At 42.9% G+C, this 20,096-nt stretch overlaps 1 protein-coding gene across 1 annotated transcript in view; it reads right to left on the bottom strand.

Annotated features, from left to right (window-relative positions):
- The window catches only part of LOC121855301, a 238,763-nt gene that overhangs the window by 85,833 nt on the left and 132,834 nt on the right, over window positions 1-20,096 (bottom strand). The window contains exons 7-8 of the mRNA XM_042350179.1: window positions 7,580-7,651; window positions 2,437-2,624 (exon numbers count right to left, since the gene is read on the bottom strand). Coding sequence (XP_042206113.1) covers window positions 2,437-2,624; window positions 7,580-7,651 — 260 coding nt within the window. The remainder of the gene's footprint in view (window positions 1-2,436; window positions 2,625-7,579; window positions 7,652-20,096) is intronic.

Below are 20,096 nucleotides of genomic sequence, written 5' to 3'. Positions count from 1 at the left end.
AGTACAGTATATACAGTACTGTATAGTACTATACATATTAGTATACAGCATTTTGTTCATTTACAGTATACAGGTATCCCCCGATTTACGATGACTATCTATGATACTGCGCTACACTGATGATGCTGTATAAAGACCACCCCCTATTAACGATGTAAACAATTCATATGAACGATGGTCATCGTCCGGCCAACACGCTCGCATCTCTCCCTGCCTGCACTTGTCTTGTCAGATGCAGTCTACCCACATGCTGTCACACAGCCAACCGGCGCACTACAGTACCAAACTTTGTTCCATGGAGATCGCACATGGTCATGATCATATAGCTCAATGATTCAATGAATATCAGTCAATATTGGTGTTGTTACTTATCATCCATATTTTTTCTTTACTTTACAGTGAGAGGACATTACTAATGTTCATATTGTAGTACTGCACTCTGTTTTGATGACTGTGTAGTGATTTTTGTTATGTTTTATTTTGTGACAGTAAAGTGCTTTGCCTCTGTAGTTGTGAACGTGATGTGAGCAGTGCCGGCCACAATAACGTTATCATCATTCGCCCTGTTATTATGACAAGTGCCTTTGCTCTGTTTTTGTGACTGTGAAGTGAACAGTGTAACTTTCAAAATGTCTGGGAAGGCCAAGACATCCTAGACAACCATGTCTCTGGAGGTGAAGTTTGACATTGTAAAGCAGCATGAGACTCCCCAGAGGCTGTGGGGGTCAGAGTGACGTCTCCACTCCACCTACAAGAGTCCACTGAGCCTTGAAGGGAACATATAATGATGACCAGACTTATTCTAATGTTGTGGTGAGTGCTGTAGGTATAATGAACCTGATTTACGATATTTTGACCTGTGATGGGTTTCAGGAACGTAACCCCATCGTAAATAGGGGGACACCTGTACTGTAGAAGGTACTGTAGTTAACTTTTATGTTTGGATTCTGTCACTCTGTTTACAGTATAACCAATCAGCCACTTTTTTCTAACCAATCAACAGTGAAGTAGGTATATGACAATGGTCACACTTGGTCACACTGAGGGTTTAACCACTTTGTTTTTAACCATTCAAATATTTAACACAGTACTGGTACAGTATACAGTCTTGGTCCACATCCTAGTGTTTAGTTTCTGTCAAGGTGAACAAATGTGACACTTTCTTTATTTCCTTGTTAGATTTTTATGTTGCAATGGCAGTATGTAACTGTTAATACAAACATACTGAGAAACTTATACAAGATAATGGTAGTTATGATGGCTAACACTGATAATAGTTCATCACTTGTGTAGGAATTAATGATTAACTCTGCATACAATAAACTCAACAGAGCTTTGGTTACCGTGTGGTAGCCATTTATCGAGAGAAAAAAGGATGGCCAGATAGACAGTACTGTACAATGAATACAACCTCTGGAATATTTTGGGTACTGTACTGTGATAATACAGTACAGTAATTCAAAATAACTAAAGAAAATGTCAATATTATTAAGATAAAAGATTTTAAATACAGTATGGATAACAATACTTGACTTACCAGTCACAAATTCAGAAGGCCATTATTTGCTAAGCCTTATTTTTCAATTATTAACAATATTTCTTTTCTGAAACTGACAAGAATAATTTCAAAAGGACTTGTTATCTATTTGCAAGCTACTTTTGACTGTAATCTAAGGAAAATTTAAACCAATTGGCTGTGGAACTCAAATAGTCCATACTCCATAATTATCGTCTCCTTTTGACTGCTGGGGCGTCAGAAGTGATATGTTTGAAGCCTACACTACGCAGTGTGATCTACCATTTCTCAGATATTTGAGGAGATTTTTTTATACTGTAACTACATTCATTAGATTGTTTTTCCTATATTTTATTAATTTAAACTTTACTTTCAAAGTTTAAAAGTACAGTACAGTACATCAATGTCCATGTCAGTACTTATACAGTATGTACAGCATACATTTTGGTATAAAACAACATTACAGTACAGTACAGTATATAAACAGTACAGTACAGTATATAAACAGTACAGTGTCTCTATATTGTACATGAAAGTACACATCACACTTCCTAAAACTCACTAAAACTAAATCTTTGTGGATTGTACAGCATTGATTACAGTAGTACTACCTGTACTGTATTAATAAGAAAGGTGATTTATTTCATATACTCTGTACAGTACTCATAGTGTACTGTACAATGTTAATACATTATTGTACTCAACATTCAAAACAAAACTCTAAAATGTAAATGCCTTCGCCTTTCCCAGTTTTTTCAATTTAAACAGATATTACGTAATAATCTAAAGGTTTGTTAGGGTAACAAAGTACTAAATTGGTTGTTCATTTTTAAGAGAAAAAACACCAGTGATGAAACAAAAATAGTGAATGGTAAAAGAAAAGAAAAGAATAGATGATTATTGTTGATAATAATACTTACCATTTATTGTGTCTTGCCTCTTGCGGTCCTTAGGCTTGAGCTTCTTAATTTCCTCATCAGAGACTAGTTTTTGCCAGTTTGGAAGATCTACCTCAGCCTCAATGTCAGAGTCATTTTCGAGGACTGGGGCAGGTAAGGGGGCGTCTGTCCGAGGCACATGTTCTAAGGATGTGCTTGGGCTCTCCAGGCTGAAAAGACAGAGGAACTATTAGAATCAAGCACAATGGCACAGTTTTCCAATGGCATTTATACATCCAGCACTGAGCATTGCATTCATCTTGGTCCAGTATTATGGTATGGTACATTAAAATGTATTAAAGGCAACATTAACATTAACATTCAGAAAATAAGGAGGTACAACATCCCCCAACCTTTTAACCTTGATTAGAATGCTGCAGCTGCACCATTATTACCATAATACTAAACCTAGTTCTGCTATTATGCATCACACCTAACCTCGTACTGTACTGGTATTGCCCCATATAGCCTTGCTGTGCCAATTTTGCACTTGACCTAGAACAGCAACTACCACATTGAGGCTACTTTTGTTGCTATCACTGCAACGATAGGGGATGGGTGTAAACGGGGACTGCCTAATATAGGCCAATAGGCCTGCTGGAGTTTCCTCCATTCTTATGTTCCTAACTTAGTTCGACAATTATAGCACTGAACCTAATAGTACTACCTATACTCTGTACTGTACAGTACTGTTATTACCACACCTAGCCTTGCTCTGCTAAGTGTTTATACTTATAATCTTGTACAGTATTGTTTCAATCACATTTGGTCTTGGTCAGCTCCTATATCACCTAGCTTAGTTTTGTTCCTTATGCACCTAACCTTGTATTACTAAGCCTAACAAAGTGTAAAACTTGCCTAAAGTTACCACAATTTAGACAAAAAGCTTAGTGACAATATTCTGAGTCTTATTAGTCCTGGCTCAATGATGAGATAGATTAAAAATGAATACTGTATCGATAAAAGGGTCCATAAACACTAAATGGTGCTAGTGTGCTCTGTAACAAGCAAAGCTCCAATACAGTATGGGGTTCCCAGGTGTGCCGTATATACGGAATTATCCCATATTTCACTGCCTTGTCCAGTTGTCTCGGAAAGATGTGTCGGGATGCATCATTGTCCCATATGTGAGTGGCCCTGATATCTTCACTTGAAAAAACAATAAATCAAGCGTCCCTGTGTATGTGTTCAATGCCTCATAAAAATATAACTATAAAAATTAATGTTTCCGTTCTCTATTTTAAAATTTTCATGCACAGTTCTTATGTCGCTTCACAAAACAATGTGATACAGTATTGTGTTTATCTGTGCTAAGTTGTGGCAGCAGTGGTGAACTTTGTGTGTTGTAAAGTTTGCATCTAAGGAGATACTGGCCATCAACCAAAACCTGAAGTGTATGATTATGGTGGACTGTCTGCTAACAGTGGCTACTTCTGCACCATGCTTGATCCTTTAAATAACAATATTTATTAGTAGAGGGGCAATGAGGCTGATTTTGTTGACATTGCATAAAAATTACTGTAAGCAATACTCTATATACTGTATATGGGAATGTATGTGGCAGGGAGTTTCTTGAAACACAGCTGAGCATTTGTACTGTACTTTATTTGAGAAACGTTGTGCTCCCACCTATAAGACCCGAGTCGGACTGCCGTGTCTAGGGACGCAGAAGCCAGCAATTGTCACACATTTGTATTTTAGAGGTCAGACAGTCTGACCTTTGTCCCTGCTGTGACCAGGGGGTTACTGAGTAGTATATTGGGATGTTTGTTATACACATTTATTGGTGCTATAACATTCTGACCAAGAATGTAAGAGAAGTTACACTCGGTCACTATGGAGGCAACGTTCATCCACAAACTCCTCAACTGAAGAAGCTTGATAGCTACTTGGTATGGCCAGAGGATGGAATGGAGCTAGTGAGGTCTTTCCCAACATTATGTGACTTACCTCTCAAGCTTAGCACCCCACTACCTGCATCTGCTGCTTGTGAGCTTCTGTTTAGTGATGTTGGGCTTCTTTTTTATTTTCTTAATTAATTTAATACACCCCAGGGGGCAACAAGCTTAGTCACAGGACCATGTGGTCAGACACTAATACATTGGTACTCATGTCTCACAGAACACATTATGGCTTGTGATATGGAGACAATATTGATATTATTTAAGGACAATGGGAGTTAGCACCCACCAAAGTGTGGGTACCATACAAGAATTAAATCTTAACTAGTGTGAATAAGTAGGTGGTGACATATAGTGGTTAGTGACTCTCCCTGTGGTAGGAGGTCCCTGACAGTGAGACAGTCAAGGCAATACAGTAGAGTTGAAGGGTGTTAGTGTTGGGACAGTTACAGAGTTAACAGGAAGAGAAGTGTGGATCATCCCCGCCTCAGATATTGACAGATAGGTCTGCATCATAACCTAATGTGAGTAGAGACAACATTATATCTGTGGACCATAAATCCACGCTGATGATACTTGTGTGGATGAGGAAGAAACTGATCATAGTGTTGGATGGATACACTCTCAGCCCGCTCACCATCCATGCGATGGATTGCAGGGAGAAGAGCGGCTGAACGTATTCTCTTTTGATAGGCTATGATAGGCTTATATTTAGGCCTAAAATATCCTGATTGTAGAGCCATAATTTCGAGAATCAGCTATTGATTAACCTCAATGGAAAGATTTGCAAATAAACATGTGTATAAAGCTATGCCTCTTTACCTTAAGTTCACTATTTTTGTTTTGTTTACTGTAGATTTATTTTAATATTTGAGACAATTAATAATTTAGTTGTTACTTTTTACTTTCAGTACTTGAGTAATTTATGAATGAGATACGTTTATTCACTTCTACTTGAGTACATTGTACTTTGGATACGTTTACTTCTACTTGCATAACATTTGCCAATGTAGCAATACTTTTACTTAAGTAACAAATTCTGGTACTTTTTACAATGCTGGACTCCCCAGAGACTGTGTAGGGGTCAGAGTGATGCCTCCACTCCACCTACAAGAGACCCCTTAGCCTTGAAGGGGACATGTGATGATGACCAGACTTATTCCTCACGATGCAGTGAGTGCTGTTTTATTGTTTTGTACTGATAGTAGTTTTTTAGGAATTGTTTTGTCAGTGATACAGTGTGTTTGGGGACTGGCTGGGAACTTATTCCATGTTATAATGCTCTTATCTACGATAATTCACCTAGCAATGGGTTTTCAGGAGCGTAACCCCATCGTATCACGAGGTTTACCAGTACAGTATACAGTATATAAAATATTGTTATTGAAAAATCTGGTGTTTTTGCAGAATATTATATAAGATGTAATAAGTGATTGATTGATTTATGAATTTTAGGCTCAAAGCCAAGCACTGGAGCCAATAGGCTTAATGTGATTTTTTTACTTTTTGGCTGCTTGATGACGCCACTGTCGTGGGAGGATAAAAAAATTAGCATGAGTGAGCTATCCTCCGAGAGTTTCAGATCCCTTGTTCCAACCAACCCTGTGTAAATGTATAATTGCTTTTGTTTACTGAATACATGTGTACTAAAAAAAAAAAAAATAACTCGATAAACTGCACTGTACCAACCTAACGTACTCCAACAACCACAATTCATTCAGTAACCAAGACAGTTTCCAGAACCCTAATATCTTTTTTGAATAAATCAGCTATATAAAAGTACCTTTTCTTCAAGGTACTGTATAGTACTTTAAATTATTCTTGAGTACTACTGTATGGCTGACAATTACTGTATATTGGTACTTACTCCTTTACTTATTATTATTATTATTGGGGGGGGGGTTTCTTATTACTTTACTCTATGCACCTCAGCAGTGAGTGTACAGTATTATTTTCCCAGCAAGTTAAAGCAAATCATCTCTCCCTGCCCTATACTGTACTATACAGTACAGTATTCAAAGTCTGATTCATTACTTTTGTGTGAAACCGAAGTGCGACAGCTTCACAGTGAACAAACTTACAAGCATGTAATAGTTATACTGTAAGTGACTTTTCTTCTACCATTATCCATCTCCATGCCAGTGTCAGTTACAGATGCTGTAATTGTCTATTATTCAGCTAACAGGCCAGCCTAATAAGAACAACAATGTTAATCTCATTTTTCATTGGTATATGTTTTCTAATGTAAAATTTTGCCAACATAACAAAGAATAGGAATGAGTTAAGTCCATCTGAAGCAATAATGGTATTAGTATATGGTTTTATTGTGTACAGTGCAGTACAGCACATTATTAATCTAAAGGGGAAAAAACAGGAGCCAGCAAAGCCTCAACTCTTAACACTGGTAGTCCCTTGAAGGACTTATTGATATAGGATCTAAGCTTCACAGTATACTCTACTGTAACTGTACATCTTTTTCTGAGGCCGTATAACATTGCCAGGACTCTTACAATAAGTAATTGTATTACTAGGCAGGCAAATATTTTCAATGAAGTTACCTGAACAATAAAGTACTACTGTACTTGCTAAATCTTAATAAATGTCAATGACTAAGCAAGGTTACAGACTAAGTGAGTTTCCCTACAACTTTATCCATATTTATCTCTGCTAAATTATGAAGAAAAAACTTGCAATACAGAAGCTGCTTTGGGTCTTAATATGGATTATCTTAGAAAATTATGGGTATGAATCTGTTTTCTAAAAGCAAACCCGGTTGGTGGAGGAGAGGGGGGGTCAAAGTTAAATAGTTGTTACGGGAATAAATATTAAATATTTGACTCAAAATAAGAAGGTTAAAAACACTGAACATATGAAATCTGGGTAGAGAACAAGCATGTGAAATCCAGCACCCCCACTCCACACAGCAGCACACAACATGATGGTCAGAGTCTTGGCACAGATCTGTACAGTATTTCATAAACACCTACATAATAGTCTTGGAACCCACAGCAATATACAGTACAGTACACTATTGCTCTGCTAGTATTCGTAAAAATCCAACTCAACAGTGGGATTAGTGTGACGTATATGTACTGTATATAATCTGGACTCAAGTACAGTACAGTATAAGTATACACTCTATGTGTATTTCCCAGTTTAGTGTTGAAGTTTCTCTTAATGCTAATCTTAGTGTAGTATACAGTACTTGGCCACACAATACTTACCTAGGTGAAAGACTTGAGTTTGACGAACTACCAGAATTGGCCGTGATGAGGCCAGACTCTGCGTCCACATCGCTGTAAATAAAAATTATACATTAGTGTTGTTTTATTACTTAAAATTTACATAACTTAAAATATACGGCAACAATCTTAATTAACCTGTCGTAATGTGCATGATTAAAGCAGAAGTTATGTGCATATACATATACAGGGGCAGATCCATGGAGCATTTTTAGATAGTAAAAAATAATTACAATTGACCTCAGAATACCTTCTAATATCAAGTACAGTACTTGCTCTACTCGCCAAGTTCCCTCACCCACAGCTTCTTGGAACCCCTCTTGATATTCCTGGATCTACCCCTGATACAGTATGTGTATATACAAATGGGTGTATGCATAAACATTAACTTGAACTAAAAAACATTTGCAACCATATTTGCACGCATGCAAGCACACACACACACACACACACACACACACACACACACACACACACACACACACACACACACACACACACGTACGTACCATCACCAGAGCAGCTACTTTTAAGTTCTATTTATAACCTTCTTAAATTGGACGCTAGTTTTCATCAATTAGTTTATGAGTCGGTATAAGTGCATACAGTATAAGTACAAACAGTACAAGTACAAACAGTATACGTACATACAGTACAAGTACAAACAGTATAAGTACATACAGTACAAGTACAAACAGTATAATTACAAACAGTACAAGTACAAACAGTATAAGTACATACAGTACAAGTACAAACAGTATAAGTACATACAGTACAAGTACAAACAGTATAAGTACAAACAGTATATGTACAGTACATACAGTATAAGTACAAACAGTACAAGTACAAACAGTACAAGTACAAACAGTATAAGTACAAACAGTATAAGTACAAACAGTATATGTACAGTACATACAGTATAAGTACAAACAGTACAAGTACAAACAGTATAAGTACAAACAGTATAAGTACAAGCAGTATAAGTACAAACAGTATATGTACAGTACATACAGTATAAGTACAAACAGTATAAGTACAAACAGTATAAGTACATACAGTATTAGTACATACAGTATAAGTACAAACAGTATATGTACAGTACATACAGTATAATTACAAACAGTACAAGTACAAACAGTATAAGTACAAACAGTATAAGTACAAACAGTATAAGTACAAACAGTATATGTACAGTACATACAGTATAAGTACAAACAGTACAAGTACAAACAGTATAAGTACATACAGTATAAGTACAAACAGTATAAGTACAAACAGTATAAGTACATACAGTATAAGTACATACAGTATAATTACATACAGTATAAGTACAAACAGTATAAGTACATACAGTATTAGTACACACTTTCCATTCTCAACGAACACAACACAACACAACACAACAACAACAACACACTGAATGAGAACTATTAGCTGATGGCTCACACGTAAACAAGTTGTGTCTAACAGTGACGTCGGTGGGGTGAGGACTGACATAGCCGCGATGATTCATAATCCAGGCTTGTGGAGGCTACATGTAGACTGTACAGTAGTTTGGGCTCTACGAGTCCCAAGTAGGGGCATAGTGGGTATGTGTCATAAGCAGAGGCATAGTGGGTATGTGTCATAAGCAGAGGCATAGTGGTATGTGTCATAAGCAGAGGCATAGTGGTATGTGTCATAAGCAGGGGCATAGTGGGTATGTGTCATAAGCAGGGGCATAGTGGTATGTGTCATAAGCAGGGGCATAGTGGGTATGTGTCATAAGCAGAGGCATAGTGGTATGTGTCATAAGCAAGGGCATAGTGGGTATGTGTCATAAGCAGGGGCATAGTGGTATGTGTCATAAGTAGGGGCATAGTGGGTATGTGTCATAAGCAGAGGCATAGGGTGGAAGGTACAACAAGCAAGGGCATAGTGGTGTGTCATAAGCAGGGGGCATAGTGGTGGTGGTGTGTCATACAGGCAAGTATGGTGGTGGTGTGTGTATGTCATACAGGGCATAGTGGGTATGTGCCTGGCAAGCAGGGGCATAGGGGTATGTGTCATAAGCAGGAAGAAATGTGTCATACAGGGGCATAGGGTATAAAAGGGGTCATACAGGGGAATAGTGGGAATGTGTCATAAGCAGGGGCATAGGGGTATGTGTCATAAGCAGGGGCATAGTGGTATGTGTTACAAGCAGGCATAGTGGTGGTGGTGTGTGTGTGTGTCATAAGCAGGGGCATAGTGGTATGTCATAAGCAGGGCATAGTGGCATGTGTCATAAGCAGGCATAGTGGCGTCATAAGCAGGCATAGTGGTATGTGTCATAAGCAGGCATAGTGGTATGTGTCATAAGCAGGGGCATAGTGGTATGTGTTATAAGCAGGGGCATAGTGGTATGTGTCATAAGCAGGCATAGTGGTATGTGTTACAAGCAGGGGCATAGTGGTGTGTCATAAGCAGGGGCATAGTGGTATGTCATAAGCAGGGCATAGTGGTATGTGTCATAAGCAGGCATAGTGGTATGTGTCATACAGGGCATAGTGGTATGTGTCATAAGCAGGGCATAGTGGTATGTGTCATACAGGGCATAGTGGTATGTGTCACAAGCAGGCATAGTGGTATGTGTCATAAGCAGGGGCATAGTGGTGTGTCATAATCAGGGTATGTGGTGGTGGCATGTGTCATAAGTAGTCATGTCATGTGCTACAAGCAAAGACCCCACAACAGAGAGAGAGAGAGAGAGAGAGAGAGAGAGAGAGAGAGAGAGTCGTAAAAAGAGGAAGATTCACAGGGGAACCATAAACCGCACACAGAGCTTTCCTCCTCTGCTCCCTCCTCCCTCCCCCCCTGCCCTCCCCTACACACACACACACGGTCATTCATAACAAAGTAGGTTGTCCCAGGCTGCAACACACTGGGTTCACGGTGGTGGGACTAAGTTTGGTCTCAAGTGGTCATGACGATGGCAGGATGTGGTGGGTGACAGGGTGAAAGTGGTAGCGTTGTTTTGGGAGTGTGGTAGTGGGAGGTGCTATGTGGTGGTGATGGCGAGAGGGTTGGCGTGAGGTTTAATTGGAGTGGTGGTGAGAGGGATAATGTGTGTGGGGAAAGGTGTTGTAGTGGTGGTGGTGATAGGAGGAAGAGTATGGCAGGAGGTGAGGGGGGCTACGGTTGATAGGAGTAGAGGCGGGAGGCAATCGGGTTTCAGGGTGCAGATGGCAGGACATGGTGTAAATGGCAAGTTGACAGAAGCCGAGGGTGGTGGAGGTGGCGAAGCAGCGGCAGAGAGCCAATGTCAACCCCACCACCAAGCCTGCCAGCACTGCACCAGTCTGCCACCACAACTACCAGCACTGCACCAGTCTGCCACCACTGCACCAGCCTGCCACCACAACTACCAACAGTACCAAGCCTGCCACCACTGCACCAGCTTGCCACCACAACTAATACCATTACCACCACTAGGCCTGCTACCACAACTACCACCACCAGGCCTGTCACCACAACTACCACCACCAGGCCTGTCACCACAATTTCAGACGTCAGGAATCTCTGGGAAACAACCATAAGAAATGGAAAAGTCTTACGATATGCCTTTCGGTTTATCACTGTCAACACACACACACACACACAACATACCGCACAATACAACCAATACGTACAATGGCTTCCTAATATGACACAGTTAGACATGAGGTTCAACAAAATAAATAAACTACCGCATTTTACCCCTCCAAGCGTTGTTACCGATCCCTTTAAAAACGACACCAACTGATTTCCTCGAATATCGCGCCGTTCCCTTTATGACAGCAGCCGAGAGCTTCTTGGGGGCACAGGACTCGCCTTTAGTTATCTTATGGGGGAAATTTTGAACTATTGTATCTAGCAAATTAACCTGATTGTTGCGAGGGACTTCAGTAAAATACAAGAGCCTTCAATAAAATACGCAAAGTTTCATTCAAAATTCAAGAATATTGAATAATGTTAAATTCTTCCTGACTTGGATTATAAAAGATATCTGGTTGTGTTCTAATAATACTGTATACACTTGTTAAAACTGGACGGTTCACTTCCCTTAACGACAAATCATAAAGTACGTTTTAAACGGCCTTCACATCCTGGCATTCTTCAACCACAACACCACCACAACGCCAGTACGCTGTAGTCAAGGAATAAGCGAATGAACTCCCGACAAAATAAAATACATGGACAAAATATGTCAACTGACTATATAGGTATACAGAGTACTCCCTTGAACAAAGCCAACATAAACTTTAACCACAATCACTAGTACAACATTTAGTGGGCAATTCCCCATCCAGACCGTGTACATCAACAAAGAGTGAACGAGCTGATAACAAATGGATTCATGTCAAGAACTTGTGTATGGAGGAGCAAGTAACATGATCAGTGGACCACAGGATGTCGCCACTGCTAGACTAAGGTTAGGATATAAGTACCTCTGGCAGCATGCCCCTTATGCAGATGTGAACAACACAAAATGTAAAGTGTGTGGCCTGACATATGGCCACACACTCCAACACTACTTCCTAGACAGGTCCAAATAAACTTGTGCGCGAGATGACATACCCCTTCATCTCTAAAATAGTTGATATTACGAGAAAATGATAATTATGATAAGGTAGCATCCATATTTTGTACCTAATATATAAGTCGACTCCTTAACATCCAGTACCAAGATATCATGACCATTGGGGCCTGACAAAGTCCTACTGTATTCTCTGCTCAGTTTCTATTCTGTCCTAACGCTCACAGGATAGGTATGGGGGAGCACAATTGACAAACCACGACAAAACTTAATTCAATTTTTCCTGTTCTCACCACACACACTCCCCTCCTCCTCCTCCCGCCCTCACCACACACACACACACACATTCTTCCTCCTCCTACTCTTCTTCTTGTCCCCAGCACACCTCTGCCCCACACACATACTGCTTCATTCTGTACCTTACACTGACTTTACTCAACGCGGTACTGTACACCGCAGCTTTCCAACCCCGTCTCGTCTGCTCTAACTTTCCCAATGAAATCTTGACGTCTTTTCATACCACCACCCCTTTCACACAATAATATTTACCTTTCACGTTTCATCACTGTACGCTATGTTAACAATAATAATAATAATAATAATAATAATAATAATAATAATAACAGTTAACATAAATAAAAACGCTATTACTCTAGACTAGTGTAGTCACCTTTGGAAACACTCACGTCATCATTTTCTTCAACGCCATAAAAACCTTATCACTGCACGAACAGCTACCCACGGCCCTATGATTTGCACCACAAGTTTGTCATTTGGATTTTGTCTCATGAATCAACTTTGTATGTACAGTAATGAGCTTGGAGTCACTTTGGGATGTTGAGAGTCCTTTGTATATTGAGTGTGTAGGGTGAGGATAGGACCAACCACACTTCGTCATTTTTCACACTTGGGCTAGTGAAGATGAGAGATAGTGACAGCGAGTGAGGAACGACATCGTTCTTGACTTCATTAGGACGAAGACAGAAGAAACATCACGACAAAAACACGAGGAGGTTTTTCCAAGGACACACTGACACTGTTCCACCAGACAATCTCCACCAAGATAAAATTGCATTATAGAAATTAAATATGGGCAAAGCCATCACCTTAAATCATAAACCTTGTTGGGCTGGGTTAGGTAAAGCAGGGTTAGGTTGGGCTGGGTTAGGCTGGGCTGGGTTGGGTTGGGTTGGGTTGGGTTGGGTTAGGGTAGGTTACGATTTCAAGACTCACTCTTACAAGTTCGTTCAAGTAAGAGCTACACGACCTGGATCGAGCAGATAAACAGAACTGTGTGTGTGTGTGAACACCTACACTACACCACGAAGGAGGGTAAGAGCCACTTGGAACAGTCTTCAGGTAGAAGCCCAGACAACCTCACACACACTCAGCTTCTCTCAATGCTGATGAACGAGATACAACACGGGCAGCAGTATTGTCTATGAGAGAGAGAGAGAGAGAGAGAGAGAGAGAGAGAGAGAGAGAGAGAGAGAGAGAGAGAGAGAGAGAGCGTGTGTGCGCGCGCAGGCCACGGGTGGTGGGTTACGGTCGTCAAGGTCAAGGTCACGTGAAGCCCACCACCCGTCTCCTACCACCACTCCCGCCCAGGTGGTGGTGCCTGTACCTACGCCACTCTTCTCTCGAAACACACACGCCCTCTTTCTCTCTCTTACAGTCTCTCCCTGTGTACTGCTCTCTCTCTCTCTCTCGTTTTTAATGACCTCTTTAAAGTCTTTTCCTGGACTCAAGAACTCTTCTCCTCCTCCCAACACCCTACCGCCTTTCACTCTAACACTCTTTCTGCACCCCACGCTCCTCTGCGTCCTCCTCCCATCTCTCTCACCCTGTATGTCCTCCAACCTCCTGCGTGCCCTCTCCTTCCCTCCCACCGTCCTCGCCCCCCCTCCCGTGTGTGCCTCCCACCCTCCCTCTAGCGTGGAGAGCCTCGCCCTACTATTACCTTCAGGTGGGTCCTAATGATGTGACCCTCGCCTTTAATCTTTGATGTATGGCAACTGCCGCGCCATTACAAGATATTTCCAGCCATGGTAACGATGGCTTTCTACGAGAGAGAGAGAGAGAGAGAGAGAGAGAGAGAGAGAGAGAGAGAGAGAGATATTTGTTCCCACGCTGTAAGTAACATACACCTGGCCAGGGAGGAAGTACCACTGACTGGAGTCACGATGAACGACCGTCACACTACTCACGGGTCACCCAGACCTAGCGAGGCTTACAGTACGTTATACAATGGTCATCAAGACACTGAGAAGACCCTGACACACAAAGGTCATCCAGATTCTTTTCATCGTGACTAAAATCGATAGAGATCATCAGGAACGCACGCACGCACACACACGATAACTAAAGAACCTTAGTTAATGATCGGAAGACTTTGTATACAGACACGTGGAAAACCCCACTTCTCAGTCCAGGGGAACACAAATGCAGTTAAAGGGAGTGGAACGTGAGCCCCTGGCCACGGTGGACAACTGGGGGACCACCACCAGAGGTCACCACCATTCAGGAGAAAATCAGTGATCCGTGAAGACATACGACTCAGGTCTGGGCTACACTTAATGTGAACCTAATGTTGTCGTAACAAGATGTTTCCTTCACTGACTTTATACATAATAGATGAAAGTAAAGAGTGGGGCGCGCACACACCTTCTAGACAAGCATAATGCCACTTGGGCTACGTAAGTGAAGAAGAAAAATACTTATGAGTTATATCCGATTACTTGTGAAGTTAATGAAGAAACAAAGCAATGAAGTTAAAAGCAGCACCACGGAGAGTAATATATACAGTGAAAATTAAAACAACGTAGTTACCGAGTCAGCCAAAAATATTGTGGCTTATATGGACACTGAAACTATCTGTCTCTTCAGATAGACTGTGGTGGAGGGGTAGGAACGACCTGCTCCTGCTTTTGACCCACAGAACACAGTGACTCCTGAAGGTGTCACTGTGGAAAGGCTGAAGGTATGTACTAAATATAACCATTGTATGTTTGTTCTGTAGTTACGTTACTTTGTTGACCTTACTTGGATTACGCGGTTCAGTTCTGGTCACCGTACTACAGAATGGATATAGAATCCTTGGAAAGAATTCAGAGGAGAATGACAAGACTAATCCCGGGCATTAGGAACCTTGAGTAGAGAGACAGGTTAAAGCATCTTAATTTGCACTCCCTCGAGAGACGTAGAGTGAGGGGTGATATGATGGAGGTGTATAAATGGAAGGCAGGGCTAAACAAAGGTGATATAACAAAGGTACTCAAACTATCCAAACACGAGCGAACTCGTAGCAATGGTTTTCAATTAGACAAATTTAGACTTAGGCGCGAGATAGGTAAAAATTGGTTAGGAAATAAGAGTAGTGGACGAGTGGAACAAGTTACCAAATATCATTAACTCGAATACGCTGGATAGCTTCAAACATAGGTTGGATGGATATATGAGCGATAGGGGCTACCAAGTATGGGCCAATAAGCCTGCTGCAGTTTCCTCCATTCTTATGTTCATATGTCTAAATAACAAATAGCAAATCACCTGAGAGTTTAGGGAGGGATTTTAGGGCTGCGTTCGAGCCCTTTCCCCAACCTTGTCTCACGTACTAATCATTTTCTCCAACCCTAAACTCTCCTTAAAAGTAATTATAAAAAACCCTCACCTAACAATAAAACCCCACGCAACACGGGAGCTAGTTTATTGGGCACCCCTTACAACCTGTGTAGAGAGAAACGCAGACACACATTACAGTAGCCAACAGGAAATCATGTTTAGTTCGTGCTTGCCTTCATAGGTGAGAGAGACTACCTGAGGGTGTGGGGGGGTGTGCTTGGTTTGGTTAGCTAGTTACAGGTCCTTTATCGTACCCTAAAGACCCTGCCTAAGGCACCCTTAACTCACAAGTGTACGATGCGGCGCGTGACAGGAGTGAGGTTACCAGGACGACAATGGATCCGTCGTCCCATCTCTACCTCCTGTAGCCATCCACCACCTGTCTGTAACGCTCTTCACCACCTGTCTGCAATAATTTTCCAACCTCACCAAGGAAAGGCAGAAATGAATGTGTGTGTGTGTGTGTGTGTGTGTGTGTGTGTGTGTGTGTTAAACCACAATATTGATTTCACCTGGGTTACAACCGATAGTATTAGAGAGAGGAGGGAGGAGGAGGGAGGAGCCTGACAAACGTCCCCAGCGGAGCTTCCCCTCTCCACGGTCTCCCTTCCTCCCTTCACCACCGTGTCGCCCTGCCTCCCCGCCCGTCCCCTCAACCCCACCCCGTCCCGCCTCAACCCCGCCCCGTCCTAGCCCTCAACCCCACCCCTGTCCTAGCCCTCAAACCCCTGCCCTAGCCTCAACCCCTGCCCCCAACCTGCCCTGTCCTAGCCTCAACCCCGCCCCGTCCTAGCCCTCAACCCCGCTCCCTGTCCTAGCCTCAACCCCTGCCTCATCCTAGCCTCACTCCTGGCCGACCTGGGTAATCACCAGCGACGTGTAAGTGCATTAGCCAGTGATTCTCTCTCTCTTCTCTAGCATTATATATATAAACGTATCACACACAGTCATTAACCCATTATTATTAACACCGATTGAAGATCACAGACTCAAAAACAACCACCATTAGGTTATAGTAGGTTGTTGGGGGAGGAGGGAGGGAGGGAGGGAAGGAAAAGGGAAGGGGAGGGAGGAAGGAGGAGGGAGACCCTGGCGCATGGTGAGCCAGTGGTAGCAGGGTGTCTGAGGTCGAGAAGCAACCTGACGACACACACACACACACACACACACACACACACACACACACACACACACACACACACACACACACACACACACTATCACTTTATCATATCATTCTCCCTTCCTCTAAGCTGTCAGTCATCATCGTCACTTAAACAAACACTTCCATTAATGTCGTCTTGTAGTCAGCAATACTCAAATCCAGAAAGTTCCACACGCTACATCTCCTCCCACCTTACCTCACCTTGAGACATGAAACCCTACCTCCCACCCTACTTCCTCGAGACATGAACCCCTCCCTCCCCCTCCTTGAGACATGAACCCACCCTCCCCCCCCACCTGAGACATGAACCCATCTCCCTCCCCACCTTACTCTACCTTGAGATGAACCCTACCCTCCCCTCCCACCTTACCTCACCTGAGAGAACCCCCTCCCTCCCCACCCCCACTTTGGAGACATGAACACACCTCCCCCACCCCCCCACCTGAGGCTGACCTCCTCCCGCCACCTTACTCCCACCTGGAGACATCAAACCCACCCCAGACATTTAAACTCCACTGTTAAGCGATGTCCAAGAGTATCACAGAGACGCGGCAGTAACTAGAGGCATTCTCTCGCCGTTCCCGGAGATAACACACTAATGTAAATATTGACAACTAGTGTATTTTACCAAGCTGAGGGTGACGTCTAGCTAAGGGTGACGTCTAGCTAAGGGTGGCGTCTAGCTTTGGGTGGCGTCTAGCTAAGGGTGACGCTTAGCTATGGGTGGCGTCACAGCTAAGGGTGACGTCTGGCTAAGGGTGACGTCTGGCAGGGTGGCGTCTGGCTTAGGGTGGCGTCTGGCAAGATGGCGTCTAGCTAAGGGTGACGTCTAGCTAAGGGTGACGTCTAGCTTAGGGTGGCGTCTAGCTAAGGGTGACGCTTAGCTAAGGGTGACGTCTAGATAAGGGTGACGTCTAGTTTAGGGTGACGTCTAGCTAAGGGTGGCGTCTAGGTAAGGGTGACGTTTAGCTAAGGGTGACGTCTAGCTAAGGGTGACGTCTAGCTAAGGTGGTGTCTAGCTTAGTGTGACGTCTAACTAAGAATGACGTCTAGCTAAGAGTGACGTCTAACTAAGGATGGCGTCTAGCTAAGGGTGACGTCTAGCTAAGAGTGACGTCTAACTAAGGGTGACGTCTAGCTAAGGGTGACGTTTAGCTAAGCGTGGCGTCTAGCTTAGGGTGACGTCTAGCTAAGAGTGACGTCTAGCTATGAGTGACGTCTAACTAAGGATGGCGTCTAGCTAAGGATGGCGTCTAGCTAAGAGTGACGTTTAACTAAGGGTAACGCCTACCTAAGGGTAACATCTAGCTAAGGGTGACATCTAGCTAAGGGTAACATCTAGCTAAGGGTAACATCTAGCTAAGGGTGACGTCTAGCTAAGGGTCACACACACACACACACACACAGAGGTAAGGGAAGTATCACGTGTCTGTGTGCTGTATGTGGCAACAGAGAGGTTCAAGCCCTCACACTTGGTACCCAGGAAACAAGTGAGGAGGGGGAGGAGGTGCGCAGGTGATACTAACAACAACAAACAAACCTTCACTTAGCCTGCGCACACCTCCCACACTGTCCTCACCCCCACCCCCACACACTACCTTCACTTCCCCCCACACTGTCCCCCACCCCCCCACACTGTCCCCCCCCCACTGTCCCTCACCCCCACACACTACCTTCCCTTCCCCCCCCCACTGTCTCACCCCCCACACACCTACCTTCACTTCCCCCCCACACTGTCCCCACCCCACACACTACCTTCCTTCCCCCCACACTGTCCCTCCCTTTACACTACCACTCACTTCCCCCACCCCCACACACACCACCTTCACTTACCCCCACACACCACCCACACCCAAGTCCTACACGCAAGGCCTCGTAAGTAAGACATACCACCTAACTATCTCTCGATATAATCCTCACGTCTCCGAGTCTCCATAACAACCCATCTCACTGTACTACCATCACTTCAGTCCTGTACTACCATCACTTCAGTACTGTACTACCATCACTTCAGTACTGTACTACCATCACTTCAGTACTGTACTACCATCACTTCAGTCCTGTACTACCATCACTTCAGTACTGTACTACCATCACTTCAGTACTGTACTACCATCACTTCAGTACTGTACTACCATCACTTCAGTCCTGTACTACCATCACTTCAGTACTGTACTACCATCACTTCAGTACTGTACTACCATCACTTCAATCCTGTACTACCATCACTTCAGTACTGTACTACCATCACTTCAGTACTGTACTACCATCACTTCAACCCGGTACCACTACTTCAGTACTGTACTACCATCACTAGCACTGTACTAATGAACTCACCAGTACTGTACCACCATCACTTCAGTACTGCATCACCATCACTAGCATTGCACTACCATCACTAGCAATTGCACTACCATCACTTCCAAACTTGTACTACCACCATCACTAATCCTGTACTACCTACCAGCCTGGGTACTACCATCACTCAGAAGACTGTACTTCACCATCACCAGCACTGGTACCAACACTTGAAAATGTGCCAATGAATACTCAGTACTGTACCATCATCAGTCCTGCCATCGTTTCCACAATCCTGGGTACTACCATCACTCAATCCTGTACCACCATCACTCAGCACTGCACTACCATCACTCTGTAGGCATTGTACTACCATCACTCAGTACTGTACTCACCATCACCAGCATTGGTACCTCACCATCACTCTAGTCCTGTACTACCACCGCCTCAGCACTGCACTTCACCATCACTCCAGCATCAGACTACCATCACTCAGCACTGCACTACCATCACTGTACTCACCATCACCAGCACTGCACTACCATCAGCTTCAGTCCTGTACGATTAATCATCAATCCTGTGTACTACCATCACTTCAGTATCAGATTACCATCACTTCCAGCAATGCCCTCACCATCACTTCAGTATTGTACTACCATCACTTCAGTACTGCAATTACCATCACTGTAGTAATTGTACTACCATCACTTCAGTACTGTACTACCATCACTTCAGTACTGTACTACCATCACTTCAGTACTGTACTACCATCACTTCAGTCCTGTACTACCATCACTTCAGTACTGTACTACCATCACGCACATACAGATATCAGGAGTTCAGCAGACACGCAACGCACACCACCCAATCAATTATAT

Source organism: Homarus americanus, unplaced genomic scaffold (assembly GCF_018991925.1).
Source record: "Homarus americanus isolate GMGI-L3 unplaced genomic scaffold, GMGI_Hamer_2.0 scaffold32063, whole genome shotgun sequence".
NCBI classification, from domain to species: domain Eukaryota; kingdom Metazoa; phylum Arthropoda; class Malacostraca; order Decapoda; family Nephropidae; genus Homarus; species Homarus americanus.
This window is presented reverse-complemented; position numbering and strand designations above follow the sequence as displayed.